At 46.7% G+C, this 22098-nt stretch overlaps 1 protein-coding gene across 2 annotated transcripts in view; it reads right to left on the bottom strand.

Annotated features, from left to right (window-relative positions):
• The window catches only part of TCP11L2 (t-complex 11 like 2), a 45930-nt gene extending 24853 nt beyond the window's left edge, over nucleotides 1–21077 (bottom strand). For both annotated transcript variants that reach the window (XM_002711428.6, XM_089307580.1), the window contains exons 1-5: nucleotides 20956–21077; nucleotides 10542–10734; nucleotides 6459–6594; nucleotides 2047–2167; nucleotides 292–512 (exon numbers count right to left, since the gene is read on the bottom strand). In XM_002711428.6, coding sequence (XP_002711474.2) covers nucleotides 292–512; nucleotides 2047–2167; nucleotides 6459–6594; nucleotides 10542–10698 — 635 coding nt within the window. In that variant the 5' untranslated portion in view covers nucleotides 10699–10734; nucleotides 20956–21077. The remainder of the gene's footprint in view (nucleotides 1–291; nucleotides 513–2046; nucleotides 2168–6458; nucleotides 6595–10541; nucleotides 10735–20955) is intronic.
• Nucleotides 21078–22098: the final 1021 nt, after the last annotated feature.

Below are 22098 nucleotides of genomic sequence, written 5' to 3'. Positions count from 1 at the left end.
TGTTCTTTATAAATTACCCAGTCTCAGGTGTTCTGCTACAGTGGCATAAAACAGACTGAGGCGCTTCACTCCCAGGGCCTACATAAAACCAACAAACACGGAGATCATTCTACCTGAAATCTCTAGGCACAAAGTAAATTATTGACTTGCTCCCTGCTTATTTGGTTTTCTTCTAGGATCAAGAATTCCTTTGGGATATCAGTTATTATTCTGGTTCCCTGATGCCCACAGTTCCCTTTTGAATGAACTCAAAAGATACTGGAAGAAAATGCAGGCAGCAGAAGTACTAACCTCAGCCCTTCCACGATGTTGCCAGTAGCCTTTAGCTCTCTGATGTCGTCATCTCGCACGGGAGCACACAGTTTACCCATCGTACTGATGATATAGTTGGCCAGGCCTTGGATGTCGACAGCATTGTGCTCGGCCTGCTGCCTGATGAGGTCTGGGTCCAAAACCTCACAGATCTGGTTACGAAGCCGGTTGCCTCCAGGAGTCAGAAAAGAGAGAAGAATCTGCACAGGGAAGGAAAGCAAGATTAACAGCACTGTTTCATGAGTGAAGGCTGTCGCCTTTCATTTCAGTGACTTGGACGTCAGGCCCCCTGTCCATCTTTTCGTGCCCTGGATGCCACAGAGGTTGACACAGACTGAGTGGTGGACCAGAGAAGCACTCCGGCATCTGAACTCTAAAAAGACAGCCCTGCATTCTCATTAAAAGGCCTCTACCAGGAAAACTGGCAGATCCTGTCGGGGATGAAAACAATTGGCAAGGAAGCTGTATCACTAAAACCACTTGGGGAAGTCTACGGGTAAACAGTGCAGAGAAGGCAAGAACAAGGTGCAGATCATGGCTCCAAAAGAACTCTTTAAAAAAAGGCAGAAGAAAATGCCCCCAGGTCCATCAGGTTTGACATGTTTTACATATAAAATATTGACTATATGCAAAGGGACTTCAAAAAGTTTATGGAAAGCTAAATGAAAGGATAAGTTAGTTTTGATGCAAAATACTTTAAAATTCATGCACAACTTTTTTCATAAAGTTTTTGAAGACAAATTGCGTTAAATGAGCAACCTATTTATTGAGTATTCAGGACACAACAGACACTGTACCGATACACACAGCACAAAATCAGGGGCACAGTTTCTGAGCTGGAGGGGCCTGTTCAAATTCCTCTCCACTTTCTAAAGCTGTATGACCTGGGTGACTCAGGGGACTTGGTTTCTTTACACAAAATAAGAATAACAGGAGGAACTACCTCATAGCATTATGGTAAGGGTAAATAAATAATCTAGTACTTGGTATAGAGCAAGTGCCTGGCAAATGTTAGCTAAGATTTCAACAGGCATCTCATTTAATTCTTAGACATGCCCTGTAAATACTCAGGAAACTGAGACTTAAAGACAGAGTCCATCCCTAAACCACATCTGTCGGCTTGAAAGTCTGTGCTCCCAGCTACATGAGGACTCTGTGCCCTACGCATCACCCTGATCTGTCCACTGCCCTCTCCTCTTGGCCTTCACCCCACTGCAGGAAGTGCAGGGGAAAATGCTACCAGTGATATAACTCGCTTGTTTTTCAAAAACAACAGCCAAATCTAGAGGGTATATAACAGTCTTTAGTGAAAAAAAAAAAAACCCTTAATTGCTATAGTCTGAAAGTCTGTGTTCCTCCAAACTTCATTTATTGAAACCCATTCCTCAAAGGGACAGTATTCAGAGGTGGGGCCTGTAGGACATGATAAGGTCACGTGTGTGGAGTCCTCATGAATGGGATCAGTGCCTTTGTGAAATAACAATAAAAATAAATAAATAACCTAGAGAGCAACCCTGCTCCTCCCACCACATGAGAAGACATGGAGAAGGTGCCGTCTAAGAACCAAGAAGTGGGCCCTCATCAGACACAGAATCCGCTGGAACCTTGACCTTGACCATGCCTCCCAAACTGTGAGAAAGGAGTTTCTACTGTTGATAAGCCACCAGTCTATGGTATTCTGTAAGAGCACTCAGATGCACAAAGACACTGATGAACACAAACAGAATCACTGACCTCTCTGATTTCTTCAAACAGTTTGATGGCATGTTCATACTCAGGAGGTTCGGCACTCAGCTCTGATTCCAAGACGTCCCAGAAGGCCTGGTGCACAATATGCTTCACTCGGCCAGCCAAGCTGCAGCGAAGAAACAGACTATGTTTAAATAAGCGTTATTTCACTAGTAATAATAAACATGCTAATTACAGACATCTTAGAAAACAGAGGGGAAAAGACAGAATAAAACTTGCCCATAATCCCATTATTAATCTTCTGACACATTTTCCATATCCAATCATTGTTTTACCATAGTTAAGAGTAACCAGTATATATAATGTCCTATACTTTTTTTTTTTCATTTTTATTCTGTCCTTTTTTCCCTAGGTTTTTAAAATACTTCCTTAGTAGAGTGTTCAATAAGTTTATAAAATTCTGTCCTAAGGAGAGACCATAATTTACCAAGCTACTTTTCTAAACAGATTCTAGATTTGGGGGATGAGGACGGCAAAGTTGCTCTTTGCTCAACAACTAGAGTTTCATGACACAGGATAGAACAGACTGGCCCCAAGGAGACATGCATCTGAATGACTGCCAGCTGCGGCTTAGATGTCCCATTTAAAGTTAGCCAGACCACACTGCTGAAATAGAAGTCTCCAGGAACAGCTCACAATAGAAGAGGTGGCCACCTTGGTTCACCCCTTATGTCAATGTCCCAAAATGGAAGCACATTCATACACATTGCTGCTGGACTCCTAGGGCATCTTGCAACAACTTTTAGCAAATCTTATATTTCCCTGAAGTGTAATTACTGATAGCTCTCTTTTCCCCACAGAGCTAAGCACCTCTCCCACACGGATCATAAGTACCTGCCATCGTGCCTAGCACAGTGACTGACATATAGTGAATGCCTGACAAATACACGGTGAATAAATTGATAATTTTATGGCTCAACATATCTCCTAACTTTTCTTCTTCTAAGATTTATTTATGTATTTGAAAGGCAGAGTTACAGAGAGAGAAGGAGAGACAGACAAATCTTCCATCTGCTGGTTCACTCCCAAGATGGCAGCAACAACTAAAGAGTGGGTTGGGCTGAAGCCAGGAGCCAGCAGTTTCTTCTGGGTCTCCCAGGTGGCCTTAGCACTTGGGCCATCCTCCGCGGCTTTCCCAGCAGGGAGCTGGATTGAAAGTGGAGCAGCCAGGAATTGAATCAGCATCCATATGGGATGGGGGTGTCACAGCTGGTGGCTTTATCCACTATGCCACAATGTTGGCCCCCAATTTTTCTTCTTAGATTACAAATGGCTAAGCATGATAATGCTATGAGAGATGAAAATCAGCTTCCTGAAGAGCATAGGTTAAAACTATTTCTATAACTGCAAATATTATTTAACTCAGCAACTTTAAGTCCTAAAACTTATTCTGGTCGCCTGAGGGGATTCATTCAACATAAATGCCACTTCTCATGTCTGAGCCTTCCCTGGGCAACTCCAGAACAATGAGAAAGGCAAATACTGCCAGGATGAACTTTCACTCGCTACAAGCTGCACACACCTAGCTTGAATGGACCAACAGCAAACAGGCTAAAACAAGTTTAGAGCTCCCTAAGGGATACTGGGGTTTAAATGCTGTGGTGTAGTAGGTTAAGCCTCTGCCTGTGACACCAGCATCCCTTATGGGCACCAGTTCGAGTTCTGATTGTCCCACTTGCAATGCAGCTCCCTGCTAATGCACCAGGGAAAGCAGTGGAAGATGACTCAAGTGCCTGGGCCCCTGCACCCATATGAGAGACCAGGAAGAAGCTCCTGGCTCCTGGCTTTTGGCTTCGGACCATTGTGGCCATTTGTGAGTAAACCAGAGGAGGGAAGACCTCTCTCTCTGTCTCTCTGTAACTCTGCCTCTCAAATAAATAAATCTTTTAAAAATAAAATAAGCTTTCCTAAAGGCTGTAAGCATTTCAGCTCTTTAATTTCCTAGACAAGTTGAGGGGAGGGGTGGCACAGGAAGTGGATATAACCAAATAATTTATTACATATTAATTTATTTATTTACCTGAGAGGGAGAGACAGATAGTACCATTCACTGGTTCATTCTCTAAATGCTCACATTGACTAAGACTGGGCCAGGCCAAAGCCCCAAACCAGGAACTAAACCAGGTCTCCCACATGGGTGGCAGGGTCCCAACTACTTGTTGCTTCTCAGGTTGCACATTGGTAAGAAGCTGCAATCACGGACAGAGCTGGGACAAAAACCCAGGCATTGCAATAGACATGACATGCAGGCCTCCCAGCCAGTAGATTAAGCGCTGGTCTAAACACCTGCCCCCCACAATCAAATCATTTTTAAAGTCATTTCTGACCGGTGTCAGAACCTTACAGATTTTAGCAGGTTTTCCCCTCCGAGAATAGATTCTATAAAGTATGAGAGTTGGCCAGATGCTGAAAAGGATCAGCTTGAACATTGTGGAGGGCACGTCAACATCAACAGCTGTGGTTGCAGAGTACGCTACTTCATTTTTAAGCAAAGGCAGTGTGTCTTCACTCTGAAGTGTTTCCAGAGAGATTAATATTCTCTATAGTCTCAAGCACTTATGTATAAGGTACTTTTATGCAATGAGCATACATTTGAACTGAAGAGCGTAGTACCCATTTTTATTCTGGGGAACATGATCACCCCAGTGCCAAGATTCCAATCCTAGGGTCTGTCTGATCCTAATGTGCCTTTACCTGACCTGTACCCACACCTTTTGGATTTAAAATACAGATACTGCCAAACTGTTAACTGATGTTAACTTTAAAAATTAATTTTTATTATTCAGTAAATAAATGTTTACTGAACATCCAGCATACACTAGGCCTTGCTTTAGGCAGTGGGAAGAAAACCTCCATCCTCAAAAAGCTTGTATGTTAGCAAGGACAGAAAGACAGAAACAGAGGAAAGTGAGTGTGCCAGTTTCACAGCTATGGGGTAGACAGAGTGAGACAGTGCAGTGGCCCAGTGGCCAGGGATAGAAAGGCTACTGATTTTGCTAGGAGGCTGAAGAAAGCTTCTCTAAGGCAGTGACCCTGAGTACAGACTCAAACGGGAGGAAGAAAACAGCCAATCCAGGGAAAGAACAAGGAGGAAGGGGACGAGGCCCTGAGACAGGACCGGACTTGGGATACTCTGAGGTCAGGAATGAGGCCAGCATGCCTGAAGTACTGCAAGCAGGGGTGAAGCACTACGAGACGGGGTCGGGGAAGTAGGGCGTCCCAGGCCAGAAGCAAAAGTCTGGGTTTTTATTTTATGTGTAACAGAAAACCACTGAGAGGTCTAAAGCAAAGAAATTATCTGACGGGATCCTCTCTTCAGAAAGCTCACACGCCTACTGTTTGGATACCGAGGGTGGGCTGGGGGTGGGGTGGGGGGAGAACGAAGATCGAAGACGGGACCACCGATTTGGACCGAAAGAGTCCAGGTCGCAGATGATGGAGCCCACGGATGCAGCAACAGAGCTGGGCTACAGGATCACAGCAAAATGCAGCCACCAAGAAAACCAGTTACGCCTACATTAGCCTGTGATTTTTTAAAATATTAGCGATTATTATGAGCAACTTGAATATAATCCAGGAGGATTACAATTCAGCTTTAAAAAGGGAAGCTATTATCTTTGCTTATTTTGCTATGTTAAAGGGAACAAGAAAGTTCTAAATGGGATCAAATATTATAAGTTGATCTTAACTGATATAGGGAACATCTTAACTGGTACTGTGAACTAGAGAATTCCATGCCATTATCTGTGAGCCAACTTAAGCTCTAAAGGTAACCTATCTGTAGGAATGGGCTCTAGCCTTCTCTGCTCTTGGTTGTGAGCCACTGATGCCAGAGAAACTGAGGTAGGATGGAAGGAGATGGCTCTCGACCAAGTCCCTGCGGCTGAAATTCACCAGAACTCCCCCTTGCAGCTGGGATCCCTATCTCCAAATGCTTCTGCACTGCCTATTCTTAGCGCTTTGGCAATTCAGAAGAACAAACACACACGTGAAACTGACACAAAGCATTAGATTATAAATCCTCTTATCAAAAGGGAGGCACTGGGAGCTATGAGTCTTCAGCAAAAGAATTCAATGTGGTCCAGGGGTCCAGGACCATCAGAAAAAGCTTCCCTGAGGAAGTAACATGTGAGCTAAGGTCTAAGGATGATGGTAACATGTACCCTAAATGCATTTATTTACAAAGAAGACCTTATTAGAGAGCTAAATACTGTTTCTCCCCTGTGAATATTGTGGAAGAACTTCCAGGACTCAGTATGAACACATGTATACATGTATAGTGTTTCTCTCTCCCTCCCTCCCTCCCTCTCTCTCTCTCTCTCTCTCACACATACACACATACACATACATATAGACTCTTCAACATGGTTTATATACAACAAACACCTCCAGATTACCTGTTCTCTGGGAGGGCATCTTGTTTCAGCTCGAAGTTCTCATTTACAGCAATTTCATGAGCAAGAGTCATGTTTGATAAATTCCTGGCTGCAGCCATAACTTCATCAAAGGTTACCACCCTAGGAGGGCTCATTGCTGAAAGAAAAACAAAAGTCAGTAAATGACGTGGAAGAAACACTGTCACCCCGTGAAGCCTCCTGACACTCACAAGGTTTAATTTATTTCGATGTATATTCTAGGATTTCACAAGTAAAGAGAATATACAAAAGTACTTCAAAAAGTCCATGGAAAACAGAATTAAATGGTAAGGTTATTTTGGTACAAACATTTTTAAATCCACGAATAATGTTTTTTTTTATTTTTTTTTTTAATTTTTATTTTTGACAGGCAGAGTGGACAGTGAGAGAGAGAGACAGAGAGAGAAAGTCTTCCTTTGCCGTTGGTTCACCCTCCAATGGCCGCTGCTGCAGCTGGCGCACCGCACTGATCCGATGGCAGGAGCCAGGAGCCAGGTGCTTTTCCTGGTCTCCCATGGGGTGCAGGGCCCAAGCACCTGGGCCATCCTCCACTGCACTCCCTGGCCATAGCAGAGAGCTGGCCTGGAAGAGGGGCAACCGGGACAGAATCCGGCACCCCAACCGGGACTAGAACCCGGTGTGCCGGCGCCGCAAGGTGGAGGATTAGCCTATTGAGCCACGGCGCCGGCCAAAATCCACGAATAATGTTTTATAATATTCATTCATTTTCCATTTTTTTGAAGTATCTATACAAAAATAGGTGGATGTACTAACTTAATGAAGACTTTAAAAAATTTAAGAACTCCTTTCATGGCTTCAGTTATTGTATTTGACAATAAATTCTCTGTATTCAACAATAAATTAGTAAGACTGTTTCTGAGACAATCTTACTAACATAGTAAACATAACATAAGTTAATTTTAAAAATTACATCACCTATTTTTTAGTACCTAGTGTATCTGCACTTATTACATGTATTATACAAGAAAATGATAAGACTTTATTCTTGAATTTAGAATTCTTAATAATTCTTAATTTAACAAATAGGCTCAGTATGAAATAACTGATTACCTAAAACTATAAACTATGAAAGTATAGTCAGTATAGCATGATACTTAGGGTTCAATCCTAAATTTTGCTAGCTGGTAAGTTATCATTTAACTTAATTGAGGCATGGTTTACCTCCTTATAGGGTTGCCCTAACATGATTAAATGAGATAATTTAGGTAAAACATAGAACTCAATAAATATACATAAATAAAGTAAAATAAAATAAATCCTAGAAATTAGATAATCTACTCTTGGTAGGAATTAGTAAGTACAGAATTTGAGATATTTCTAAAGATTACACTAAGAAATTGTTCCAATAAATTGTGACTTTTGAAAATCAATGTTTAGCTTCTGTGAATTAAAAATCATAACCTCAAGCAACTGCACGGACAAGCAACACTTTGCTACCTAACTTATTTTTAAAAAGGAGAAGCAGCAGGAAGCAGGGTGGTGGCAGGGGGAGGAAATAGATGATAACCAGAGTTAGTGAAACTCTTCTTCAGGAAGCCTGGGTTCCCTGTTGTCAGATGCAGCAACCCTACCCAAAGAGTGAGTAAAGGCACAGAAACCTGGGGTGGCTGCTGTTCACTCTTTTACCAACTCCACCTGATTCTCCTTTTAAATGTCTATATACTGTGGTTCAATAATCCAAAGACATCCCAAGGAACAGAAAGTCTTTATGCACCAAAATGTGCATAAAGAACTATAACAGCAGAAAGAGTGAAAACTAATTAAACATCTAATGATAAATCAATGGTTAAGTAAATTTATGTTATATTTACTTGATGAAGTAGTAGGCAGTCATAAAAAAATGTTCAAAATTATCATGAGAGGGGCATCTCATGTGGGCGCCAGTTCAAACCCTGGCTACTCCATTTCTGATCCAGCTCCCTGCTAATGGCCTGGGGAAAGCAACAGAAGATGGCCCAAGCGTTTGGGCACCTGCCAACCCCGTGGGAGACCTGGAAGAAGCTCCTGGCTCCTAGCTTCAGCCTGGCACAGTCCCATCCTGGCTGTTATAGCCATCTGGGGAGTATACCAGCAGACTAAAGATCTCTCTCTTTCTCTCTCTCTCTCTGCCTTTCAAATAAATAAATAAATCTTTAAAAAATAAAAACACATACTGATCATAAAAAAGAAAATAAAACTTAAAAAAAAATTCACGAGGGGCTCGGATTGTGGCGCAGAAGGTTAAACTGGCAGCATCACATATCAGAGTGCCAATTCAAGTCCAGGCTGCTCCATGTCCAACCCAGCTTCCTGCTAACGTGCACCCTGGGAGCCAGCAGATGACAGCTCCAGTGCCCATGTGGGAGACTTGGATGGAGTTCTGGGCTCCTGGCTTCAGTCTGGCCCAGACCAGCTGTTGCAGCCACCTCGGCAGTGAACCAGCAGATGGGAGATCTCTCTCCCTCTCCGTCTCTCAAATAAATAAATCTTTAAAAATAAATAAAATTACCATGAATACCGTTAAGAGTCGACACATCCAAGTATGTACACACGTACATCTGTGCAAAGGGTAACAATACAGCTAAGCACTACCAGTTCTCTTTGGGTGATATTACAGGGAATTTTTATTCCCTCTACACTTTTATGCATTTTCCCAATTTCTTAAAAGTGAGAACATAAAAATTTAAAATAAATAAAAATGAACAAACTTTTAAAAATAGACACTGAGTGGGTGGGGGGGCGGCACTGTGGCGCAGCTGGTTAAAGCCCTGGCCTGAGGCTCCAGCATCCCATTTGGGTGCCAGTTCTAGTCCCGGCTGCTCCTCTTCTAATCCAGCTCTCTGCTATGGCCTGGGATAGCAGTAGAAGATGGTCCAAGTCCTTGGGCCCCTGTACCCGCATGGGAGACCTGGAAGAAGCTCCTGGCTCCTGGCTCCTGATCAGCGCAGTTCTGGCAGTTGCAGCCAATTGCGGAATGAACCATCAGATGGAAGACCTCTATCTCTGTCTCTACCTCTCTCTGTAACCGTCTTTCAAATAAATAAAAAATAAATCTTTTAAAAAAATGGACACTGGGTATTAAACATTAGTTGCTTTTGTCTGCATTTGTTTTGTCAGTTATACTTTCTAAACAAGTCATTGAAAAAACTAACATTAAAAAAAAAAAAAAAAGATAGGCAGACAATTAGCATAGCAGCTAAGATGCCAGTTAGGATACCTGCACCTGCACCAGAGTGCCTGGGTTTGAGCGCCCGCTCTGCTCCCCATTCTAGCTTCTGGCTAAGGCATCAATGATGGCTCAAATATCTGGTTCCTGCCACCTATGTGGGAGCCTGCACTGAGTTTCTAGTTCCTAGTTTTGGTCCAGCCCATCCCTACCTGTTGTGGACATGTGGGGAGTAAAGCAGCAGATGAGACATCTCTGCCTCTCTGCCTTTCAAATAAATAAAACATTGCTTTTTGTTTTTAAAGGGCAAACACACCAGCTTTACCCAACTCTAGTTTCCACACAAACACAAAAAGGAACAGATCTCCCCTTGCTGTGGCCACTCTTTCAATTTCTTCTGCCATCTCTAGTGTGGTAATTCTCCTTGGGGCAACTTTCTGGGGGTGATTTGCACACAGATTTTGAAATCAGCAGGAAACTCTTTAGGTTATTTCATTTCCTGCCTGACTTTTCAACAAAGGCAAGTTTGCTTCAATGAAAATGAGAACCAATCAGACAATCAATCTGAATTTATCCTTGAGAGGTATCCAAAACAGAAGGGCTTTCCACAATTTGCAAGAGCAGATAGACAAGGCTGGGGGCCTGGTTTATGGCAAAAAAGAAAGCAAATCAGTAATCCAATGAAAATCAGTAGGTTGTAGACTTCAGCAGCTATTTATTTCCGGAAAGCGTGTCCAAAAAACCCGCACAGTGCCTCTGCAGTGCTGTTCTGACACATGTAGAAAGGAGGGGCAGCCTGTGTTTTGCTCTCAGCCCTCTGAGTTAGCAAATCCGAGGGACGCATCTAAGAGCACCCAGCCCCACCCCCAGCCTGAGCCCGGGTTCCTCCACTGGCTCACAAGCAGGAGAGCTGGATTTGCTGGAGGAGTCGCTCGTAAAACTCTGCCGGGAGCACTCATAGTCGCTGAGTGAAGCCATGCTTTCCGAAAACCTTGAAGAGTCCGAGTCGCTTGGCTGGTCCTCGCCCACACACTGCTTCTCTCCATGGAAGGGCATTGTGTGTCACTTGAGTCTGGACAAAAGAGATAGCACCTGCACAGACAAACAGACCCCGGTCAGGTCAGTATTCTGCAGTACTTCCGCCAATGTTGCAGGACTGAAAAGGCGCCCGGATGAGGATCTTGCCTGGTGAGGTTGTCACTAGGCATCAAGGTTGACTTCCTTCCGGGGTTCCACAGGTGTGAGCTGACTCATGACATGTTCATGTTGAATATGGGGCAGTTATAACCAATGACAGATCCTTAAAACAACAGGTGTAACACACATATTCTCTCTCCTCCTGGGTTGCTAAAAATGGGAAGGTAAGAGGGTGGGGCTCCGGGGTCAAACTGTTCATCTGTCTTTTTGAATGTGACCTTGGGGAGGTCACTTAACCACCTAGCTCATCAGTGAAACCAGCCTGAAAGAATGCCCTCACAGAGTTGTTTAAAGACTGAAAGGGATTAATTTGACTGAAGTGCTTAACACAGAGCTAGTGGTAGCTGTGATTGCTGTTCCTATTGCTTTGTTTTCAATGAAACATTTCTGACATCAGTCTCTTCTTGCTGTGAGCCTCCTGGAAGAGACGAAAGACTGACTAGAATCTCTGGCTGGCAAGTCTCTAGCCTCCTCCTCTCCACTGGCATATGAACTGCCCTGATGTGAAGGTAAAACCTCCTACTCGTTTTGTACTTGACAACTGACCAAGTACGCACCATAACCCAGGAGCACACAGGCACCTGGGGTCCCAGTTTACAGGCGGTGGACACACTCAGAGGGACAAGAGGACTTACTACGCCATAAAACAAGTCCCTTGGTTCTACTCCAGTGCTGTTTCTGGGGCATCGGATTGCATCCCAGCGAAGGGCAGCTGGACCTAAGCGTGACCCAGAAAGAAGATCAGGGGCCCACAAGGTGCCCGGGCCGGGGCCCAGGAGGACCAGCCAGGCCCGTGAGGGAGCTGGCCCTGATACGAGTGTGGTGTCAGTTGACACTGAAAGGGAAACCTGTCCCCGGTGAGAAAGGCACCTGAAATCCTAAATGGACAATAATGACAGGAAGAGTTCACGGAGTCCTTTACACCTGAACCAGCCTGCACGATGAGAAATAAAGCACTCGGAGAGCCACCAGAACACAAAACCCCCACTACACACACCGGGCCTGGAGATGCCTACACGGCTTCTCTGGTAACGTCAGTGCACTTCTTGAGCATTTACTGGGTACAAGGCACTTGGAAAAGGAACAGCAAACATGGCAGAAAGGACCCTGCTCTCGCGCTCCTCAAGTCCCGTTACCTAAAATTGTGTGTGCTGGAAGCTGGCAGGTGAGAGAGGGGAAAACAAGACATGGCTGAGAAAGCGCAAGAAAGGAGAGGCATGGTCAGGACTGAGGGGAGTGGAGGGTTCTAGCCTTTGATGCAAGAAAGAGACATTTCTTAAAAAATTTCTCAGGAACAAAAATGAACCTGAGAGGGATTTACTAAGGATCAAGGGTGCAAGGCATTTGTACCTTGCCTCACTTAACCTCTCTCCAGTCCTGCCGCTTACAGAAATGAACCCTGCCCAGCCCACTGCTTTTGCAAACAGAAAATCTGCTAAGGCAGAGCCTGCCTCTACAGACTGCAGGGCAAGGGCTGGAGCAGAACTGCCAGGGAGCCTTGGAGAGATGTTCACTTTACACTAGAACCCCAAAGCCAACCTGTGTAGACAGGCTACACAACAGACTCAAACCCTTGCATCAAGGGGACAGAGGAAAGGGGACTTTCTAACCCTTCTACTGCCACCAGATCCCAACCCTAAGTAGAATGCTCACTCTCCCCTGCAGCATGCTTTCTCTCTTTCTGCCAGCATTTTACTTCCTAGTGTTGGCATTTCTTGGAAAATGACACCTTTTCCCAGGAAGTCGCCCCTTTACCCTCTGGCCAGAATCCATGGCGCTCCTGTGTGTCTGCAGCACATCTCCTGCATCCCCATGAGAGCTCTTAGTCTCTAGTTATTTTCATCTGTGACTACTTCCGAACCTCCTTAACAAGCCAGAGACAGTGTCTTAAAGCTACTGCCAAGTATTTGACACGCATTCATTCAGTGTCAGCTAAATAAGAATCACTGAATCCCATTTGGTACAGCTTCAACCAGAACATTTGCAAACTGATACCACTACCTGTTTCCAGGCCTGGCAGTTTCAACATCCAAGCCCTGGAACAGAGAATCTACCGCCTAAGCCTACCTACCTTATTAGGACCCCAGGTCCTTGTCATACTCTCATTTAAATTTCTCAGGCTGTTTCCACATTATGATTTTTTCCCCATCATTTCCCTGCAAAGTAATAACTGTGCTAAGACTGCTCTGTCCTTGTCTTCCTCCATTACAGCTACCTCGGATGAGCAGAGTCCTGGGCTTTTTTTTCCAAGTAAAAATGAATAAAAGCTTTCATCCACAAGGAGTTTATGAACTAGGTTAACAGCTATAACTGTTAATAGCACACTTGGTGGATTTCTTAATTGTGTTTAACAAGGCAGCAAAGGGCAAAGATTTAAACAATAAAAAGCTCTAGGTGAAGGAGTCAGGAGTTAAAGGTTTGGGGCTGTGTGACTTTATGCACCTCACATCTGCTCTTCTTCACCTCATTTTACTGAGGGTTGGGCCAGTGATAAGGTTTCTTCCAGTTAGGAATTGCTAAGATGATCCAACTTCAGTTTCATCAGGTGTCATGACAAGTTTAAGAAATTAAATCTGTTCATGGCAGCCATGCTTAACAGTGTGCAATTACTCTCTCCATCACAATTCACTGGAGATAGAGTTCTTGGTCCAGAAGATGTAACAGAAAATGTAAAAGCTTCAAAATGTTCAGAAACTAGGAGTTGGTAGAAGCCTCCACTTTATAACAGGGCCTTGGTGTGTCCCAGCAGAAGCCAAAGGGTCTTTGAAGCCAAAACGTCTTGCAGCATTCTATATAGAAATGGTCTGGGCCAGTACTGTGGCATAGTAGGTTAAGCCTCCATCCACAGCACTGACATCCTATGTGGGCACTAGTTCGAGTCCCAGCAGCTCTACCTCTGATCCAGCCCCTGCACCCATGTGGGAGACCTGGAGGAAACTCCTAGCTTCAGACCAGCCCAGCTCCAACCACTGCAGCCAATTGGGGGGTGAACCAACAGATGGAAAACCTTTCTTTTTTTTTTTTTTTTTTAGATTTTATTTATTTATTTGAGAGAGTTACAGACAGTGAGAGGGAGAGACAGAGAGAAAGGTCTTCCTTTCATTGGTTCACTCCCCAAATGGCCGTAACGGCTGGAGCTGTGCCGATCAAGAACCAGGAGCTTCTTCTGGGTCTCCCACGTGGGTGCAGGGGCCCAAGGACTTGAGCCATCTCCTACTGCTTCCCTAGGCCATAGCAGAAAGCTGGATTGGAAGAGGAGCAGCTGGGACTAGAACCGGCACCCATATGGGATGCCGGCACTTCAGGCCAGGACTGTAACCCACTGTACCACAGCACCGGCCCTGTAAGACCTTTCTCTCTGTCTCTCCCTCTTTGTCTTTAACTCTCTCAAGTAAACAAATAATAAATCTTTAAAAAAAAAAGATCTGCTTTCTCATATAGGCAATACATAACAATATCTAACTCACAGGGCTGGAATGAGATTTCATTTAGTGATATAGGTGGAGTGCTTGGAATAGTGTTTGACACAGAGTAAACACAAAATAGACGGTTGTTATTATTTGCTTGCTAATATCATCTCGGGCATTACAAACTTGGGAAGAAAGAACAGGACAATAAAAGCAGGCTCCCCTAGAAATAAACAAGGCTGGCTGTTAACCTAGGGCAGAACTCTTGCCTTGTCTGAAACACAAAAGCCAAAAGCAAGATGACCCATCACAGAGTGAAGGGTCTTCTGCAAGTTCCCCCACACCTGCTCTTACTTTTCCTGGTCTTAGCTTCCCATAAAAGTCAGCTGGGGATAAAGCTACTGTGGTAATTAGACTGCTTTGCAAACTATTTTGGATTCCCTCTTAGGTCAGTAATAATGGAATCTGACTAATGTTTGTATGTTTTTTAAGAAAGGCAATGTTTCTCACACCAACAAACTTAGATCTACCTAACCTTCAACAAGCAAATCAAACAACTTTTTAAAAAACACCACAGCTCATCTTTCCTGGAAGTTTTATTCACTGACCACAGGTAAAGTCCAATGATAATGCCAAGCAAAGCCTTTAATACCACAGTGGCTCAACAGTTAGAGAAAATTAAGTATTCTCATAGTCACATTTTTCATTGTACTGTTCCATTTTATAATAAATACAGTATTACATCATTCCTCCTGAGGTCAATGACTAGAATGCAGCAGGTACTTAAATCCTTATGATTTATTTATTTGTTTGTTTTTTTTGACAGGCAGAGTGGATAGTGAGAGAGAGAGACAGAGAAAAAGGTCTTCCTTTTGCCGTTGGTTCACCCTCCAATGGCCGCCACGGCTGGCACGCTGCAGCCGGCACACCGCGCTGATCCAAAGGCAGGAGCCAGATGCTTCTCCTGGTCTCCCATGCGGGTGCAGGGCCCAAGCACTTGGGCCATCCTCTACTGCCTTCCCCGGCCACAGCAGAGAGCTGGCCTGGAAGAGGGGCAACCAGGACAGAATCCGGTGCCCCGACCGGGACTGGAACGCAGTGTGCCGGCGCTGCTAGGTGGAGGATTAGCCTATTGAGCCGTGGTGCCGGCTAAATCCTTATGATTTAATGAATGACAGTATGATTACTGACATTTTAGAGAGAAGGGGATGGGTACAGGAGCCTCAAGGGGCTAGTCCTGTATCCCCCCACAGATAAAGGAGAAAAAAAGAAATGCGTTTTAATTTGCCTGTGATTCCTCAGCTTGTGTCCAACTTTATTTCTTAAACTCTCTTCTGCAGCAGACTCTCTGCGATGGTGCTGCACTGGTCATGGTTGCAAAGATACACCCATGACAACACATATGTACTGAAGCAGTAAGCACACAGACTCTGGAGCTAGGCAGACTGGCTTCCTCACCCAATTCTCGATATCTGACCACTGGAGACAGGGCGTGTACTTCGCGTTTGTAAAGCAGGGACAATGACAGTATCTACCTTGCAGAACTGTTGTGAAGTTTAACTGAAGTAAGTCTCTGTCAAGTACTCCAGCTCCTATTAAGTGCCTGGCAGGTGCGAGCTATCATTTTATTTTAATAAAAAGACGTTGTAAATTCCAAAAACAAGTCAATCCCACATAAAACAAAGGAAGGCTGAGGATATGTCTGTTCCAGATAAAAAGAGACTGCCTAAGTGCTCTGGTGTAAAATACCCCCAGAAAAGCATGTTTTAGAAACTTAATCCTCAATGTGACAATGTTGGAAGGTGGGCCCATGGGAGGTGTTAAGGTCAGGAGGGCTGCCTCTCAGAGGCAATGGCAGATGGACTGATGCCAATTTTAGAAGGACACCAAGGAGCAAGTTTGATCTCCTGTTCATGTTGGGCCTTCTATCACTTTATGTGCAGCACGAAGGCCCTCACCAGATGCTGGCCCCTTGATCTAAGAATGCCCAGTTGGCAGAACCATGAGCCAAATTAAGTTTCTGTTCATTATAAATTACCCAGTCTGTGGCATTCTGTTAGAGCAGCACAAAACAGACTAAGACAATAACTGAGTACAACAGATTCCAGACTGGATTCTGCACTGGAGAAAATATGTGGCACAAAGGACATTATTGAACAACTGACAACATTGTGATGATACTTGAATCTACCGTCTATATTTCCATGTAAATATACTAAAGTTGATAAATGTGTTTATATTAGGAATAAAGGATCATGATCTGTGCAGCTTTCTCTCAAATGGCACAAATGAACGAGCAGAGAAGGGACCAGCGCTGTGGCGCAGCGGGTTGAGCCAAGGCCTGCAGCGGTAGCATCCCATTTCCAGCTGCTCCATTTCTGATCCAGCTCCCTGTTGGCGCACCTGGGAAGGCAGCAGAGGACGGCCCAGGTCTTCGGGCCCCTGCAACCACATGGGGGACCCAGAAGAAGCTCCTGGCTTCTGGCTCCAGCCAAGCCCAGCCCTGTCTGTTGCAGCCATCTGGGGAGTGAACCAGTGGATGGAAGACCTCTGTCTCTACCTCTTTTTGTAACTCTGCCTTTCAAATAAATAAAATAAATCTTAAAAAAAATAAGATAAGAAAGCAGCAGAAGATGGCCAAGTGTTTGGGGTCCTGGCATCCACATGAGAGACCTGGAAGAAGCTCCTGGCTCAGCTCTGGCTGTTGCAGCCATTTAGGGAGTGAACCAGCAGATGGAAGCTCTCTCTCTGACTCTGTCTCTCTGTGTAACTCTGCCTTTCCAATAAGTAAATCTTTAAAAAATAAAATAAAAAGCTAAATGATAACAGGTGAATCTGAAGAAAAGGTAGAGTGTGGGATGTCCTTGATACTATTCTTGCAACTGAATAAAGAGTTTTGGGAGGTCAGCACTGTGACACAGTGGGTTAGGCTGCCATTTGCGACTCTGGCATACTATATGAGTGTGGGTGCCAGTTCCAGTCCTGGCTACTCTGTCTGATCTAGATCCCTGTTCATGGACCTGGTAAAGCAGAAAATGGCCCAATTGCTTAGGCCCCTGCCACCCCCATCAGAGACCTGATGGAGTTCCAGATTCCTTTCGCTTGGCTCAGCCCCAGCCACTGCAGTCATGTAAGCAGTGATCCAACAGATGGAAGATCCCTTTATCTGTCTTTCCCTCTGTCACTCTGCCTCTCAAACAAATAAAATAAATATTTAAAAGGGAGAGGTGGAGTTAAAAAAAAAAATTCCAAAGTATCAGGACAGGCGCTGTAGCATACTGGGTTTTAGCCAACTTGGGATACCGATATCCTACATTGGAGTGCTTTGCCAATTGAAGTTCAGCACCTCCACTTCCAATCTAGCTTCCTGCGAAAGCATACTGGGAGGCAGCAGACGATGGCTCAAGTGCTTGGGTCCCTGCCACCCAGGTGGGAGACCCAGATGGAGTTTGGGCTTCTGGCTTTGGTTGGGCCCAGCCCTGAATGTTGCAGGCATCTGGGAAGTGAACCAGTGGATGGAAGGTCTCTCTCTGTCTCTGTCTCTGTCACTGCCTTCCAAGTAGATGAAAATAAACAAACCACAAAAGACAGAAGTATTAAACTGAAAAGTGGAAATTCTAATTTAGAAAAGAGAAGTGTCCTGCAGTGTTTATAGATTTTGACTGGTCCTGTCTCTGTGACAGGATGGATTATAATTATCACAAAAGCTTTTCTAGACAAACTTGTCCTACTGTTCTTGAGCAGTGCTTAGAGAATAAAACAGGAAATGGGTGAAAGCCTTCAAAGGTCCACAAGAAATCATCCTTTTAAAAAGGAGTTCACCCCCAAGTGGTTTTCCTCTTCCTAAGAAATCTCCTGACTGTGATTTACAATCCCTCTGTCCCCTGGCCTCTGCCCACCTCATCGTGTTCCACTCTCCCCATCACTTTCAGGTTCCAGACACAACAGTCTTCCTCGGGTTCCTCGGACATGCCAAATTTCCTACTTGGGAGTAAGTGCAGCTGACATTCTCTCACCCTGCAACGTCTGTCTCCTGGATCACCCAGTAGGTGGCCCCTTGTTGTCATTCAGATTTGAAATGTAACATCACAGCTTCTTTCCTGATACCGTACTCACTACATCTAAAGTAGCTGTTTACGGTTTAGAGAAACGCCCGGGATTCAGTGGGAGCTCAAAGAATAGCTTGGCTTGAACCAAGTATGCCACAATCCTGTTCAGAAGACAACCTGGGTTTTTTGTGTCTTCTGCCTCACATCGCTCGTATTCCCACTATGCAGTCATTTTAAAATATTATAGTCGTTATCTGCATATCCATCTTCCCACTAAATGTTAAGCAGCTCGGGGCAAGAAGCTATGTCTGCCTCTCCAATCCCAAGTGCCTACCAATAATCCAAGCTAACAAAGACTCAGTTCCAGGAGCTTAAAGAAACATTTACATTGTGTCTTTCCAGCCTCCTAATACTCACTAATAGCAAATAGTAACAATTAGATCTAATAGTCACTGAGTGCTTATTATGACCTCAATCATCTGCCCTCAGTGACTGTTTTCGGATAAGTGCTCTAAGTATTTTATCTCCTTGAATCCTCATTATAACTTTGTCATCTAAAGTACTGCTGAACCTAGGGCTCAGAGAGGTTGCATTATTTGCCCAAGCGTTCACAGCAGTGAGGAGGCACAACTCAAACCCAAGCAGTGCAGTCCTCAAGCCCACCCTACCAGCACTAGACAGCTGGGGAAAATCTGATGTGCTGCTCACTTCTCCCACTCCTACTCTGCCAAAGCAACCTACCCATCACCACGTGGACACTGCACTTCGGCAGTGGGATGGCTGCTCCAGTACTATACGGTAAAGAACACATCTGAGAGTCCAAAATAGCTCTGTATCGCTCCACCAACTAAAGTGACTCTAAAGCCTCTGTGCACTGCAAAAATTCTTAGTTGGAGACCAAATATTATTACCACAAGGGTTAATTGCACACAGCTGGTATGAGTCATAAACATTTTGGAGTGAATTATTCAGATTATCCAGCAGAGCCCTGAAAAATGGAATCCATCTGCTTAAGTTAGGTCATAAACAGAAATTTCAAGAAACATCTAGTGGACACCACTCTTTGAGACTATCAAGGTCAGGTGCAAGGAAAAACATTCACGTATGTGTACTGCAGAGGAGTAAGACGGGACTCTGAAGAAAAACCGCAGATGACGTGGAAAATTTCCACCTTCTGCAAAGTACTGCTTTAGAACAGTCCACCCAGCATTGCAAAAAAGTCATTCCACCGCGCAAAGCAACAACCGTAGTCAGAGAGCTAGGTGCCTGTGCCATTCAGCTAGACAATGCTGGCCTTCATCAAATCAGAAGCAACAAAGAGCCAGACGGAGACCAACAAGCCAGTCACTGTCTAAAGAGCAGAAGTCCACCCTCCACACGGCTTTACCAGAATCAGAGAAGGACTTCTGGGCATTTTCACCCGGGAAAGCGTGCTCCTTCCACTCTGTCGGCCTGGCTTGGTACCTGTGTTTCCCCTCTGGGACGCTTGTCCCCTACAGAAGGCCACGGAAGCTACTTCCACCTATGACTGGGTACCTTCAGCCCTAGGCCACCGCAGGACAGGCCACCTCTCCTGGCTGCCAGGTGACGTGGGAAATCCCGGGAAGAAAGAGGGAAAGGCAGGGAGGCCGGCCCGGAGCCTCCTAAAAGTGGGAACCGCTGAGAACCCCATCAGGGGTTGGCGGGTGGAAAAGCAAGGTGCCTGAACCGCGGGTGCGAGGAGCCCGCTCCTGGCTCGGTCGGGCGCTTTTCCTCCTCGCTCAGGTCGCAGGACAACCATCCGAGGGAGCACTCAGACTCTGCAAACTTGAGCCATCTGAAAACCACTCATCACAACCGCTTCCCCCTTTCCATCTCTACCAACATTTTCATCTGACTTAGACTTTTGCATTTAAATACATTTATTTAAAAGGAGAGTTTATCATTGTGAAATCGCTGGTCTAAAGGAACAATTTTTCTTAACACCAACGGAAACACAAAATCCACGCGCCGCCCCCCCCCCCCATCAAAGCCCTAACCCCCCCCAGTGGTGCCAGCCAGAGCGGCAGTTTCGGGAAGCACCAGCCATCGGGCGCTCCAGCCCAGGTCTGCTCCGCACCCCCAGCCCACGCCCTCCGGCCGCCCCTCCGCCCCGGCTGCACCACGTTTCCTGTCAAAACAAACCCTCGCCGGAGGGGGAGGGGACGGCGGAGGCAGAGCCCAGCGCCTGGGAAACCACAGCAACAAACCCCAAACACCAGCTGCAGCCCGGCCCGCCCCGACCCCGGCCCAGTCCCGCTCCGGCCCGGCCGAGGGTGCGGGTGGGGGGAGGGGGAGGGGGAGGAGGTCCCAGTGCTGGAACCCAGGCGGTGGGCAGCCGCTCGCGGAGCGGTCGCTGGCACCGGCCCAGCCAGAAGCCAAACCGCGGCGAAGCGGTCCCCTGCGCGTCCGGGCCCCGACGCCCGCGGCCACCAGGGGCCGGCACCCCACTCTCGCGCGGGGCGGCGATTCGAGGTCCGACAAGGAGTCCGGGGTTGGGAGGCGCAGCCGGGCTCGATCGGCCCTGGCCGTTTCAGGACGGAGTTCCGAGACGGGGCCTGCCCGGGGTAGAAGCGTCCCCTCCGCCGGCCCGGGCCCGTCCCCTCTGAGACGGCGACCCCTCCCCAGGGACGGATACACACCGGATCTGGCGCAGAGACGGGAGGAGAAGGGCGACTGACCCCGGCTCAGGGGTCGCTGGTGTCCCTTCACCAAGCACCTCAGAAACTCATCAGCCCAACAACCTCCAGCCCCTCCGCCCTCCTCCCCCCCCTCCCTCCACGCGGTATTTAAAGGGCCCTGAGGCACTCTAAAGAGGCAGCCACAGAGCGGCCATCACAAAGCAGGCGAGCGGGGGGAGACGACGGCGCGGCGGAGCAGGGAACTCTGTGACCCTGCGGCCTGATGGCTGAGTTCTCAAAGAATCGACCGACACATGGCATCGTTTCCCTCGTGTTTGGTCAGAGAGGTCGAGAACGCTTGTATTGCAGGGTTTTTCTGGTGAGAGAGGGACTACCCCCCCACACGCTGCGAGTGGTGCAGTCCAAGACTGCTAGGGGCGGAGATAAAACTGTTTACGGAACTGGGGCAGCCGCACCGCCCAGGGCTCCCGGCATCGGGGGCGGGGCCTCCGGGCCCACTGTGGGCGGGGCGTTGGGGGGGGAAGGAGGGCAGGGCGGGGCCCGCCTGGCTGGGTGGAGCCGGGGCCCAGGGGGCGGGGCTGGCGGAGCGGCCGGTACTGGGACTTCCGGGCGCCACGAGGGCAGGACCCGCTGGGCTCCCGGACCCCCGACCCCACACCCCGGTCGTGGACGGCGATGCAATCTGCTTTCTTCATGGGGCGCTCCTCGAGGCCGCACACCCCTCTTCTAGACAGGGCGATCCCAACTGGATGCCCACCGTCACCCCGAGTCCACACCAGCGACAACCGAACCGACCGCGTTGCTAGAGGGCAACCGTGTCGTCGACGTTCGTGTCAGCACCGCCACGTAAACACGGGTCCAGATTTGCACCTGGAGTGGGACGATTAGCTCCTGGGGGCCACGCCCACCCGGGCTCTGTGGAGACCGTGTGTGCGTGCAGAAGATAAAGCGTCTTAACTTCCTCTAGGGTTCCGGGCAGCCGCGGTCTCCATGTTTCCAAGTGGGTTAATGTAAATAAGCGGTCCCGAGAGGGGCCCTGTGCGGCCGGGCCTTCTGCTCTGCTCCGTGGGCTTGCTTCAGGGCGCACGGAAATGAGCCGCCCGCGGCGCAGCGCAGGTGCGAGTCGGTATATATATACATATA

Source organism: Oryctolagus cuniculus, chromosome 11 (assembly GCF_051225735.1).
Source record: "Oryctolagus cuniculus isolate XC-2025 breed Fujian yellow rabbit chromosome 11, ASM5122573v1, whole genome shotgun sequence".
NCBI lineage: Eukaryota > Metazoa > Chordata > Mammalia > Lagomorpha > Leporidae > Oryctolagus > Oryctolagus cuniculus.
Note: the sequence above shows the minus strand (reverse complement) of the source record. Positions and strands in the feature narration are given on the sequence as shown.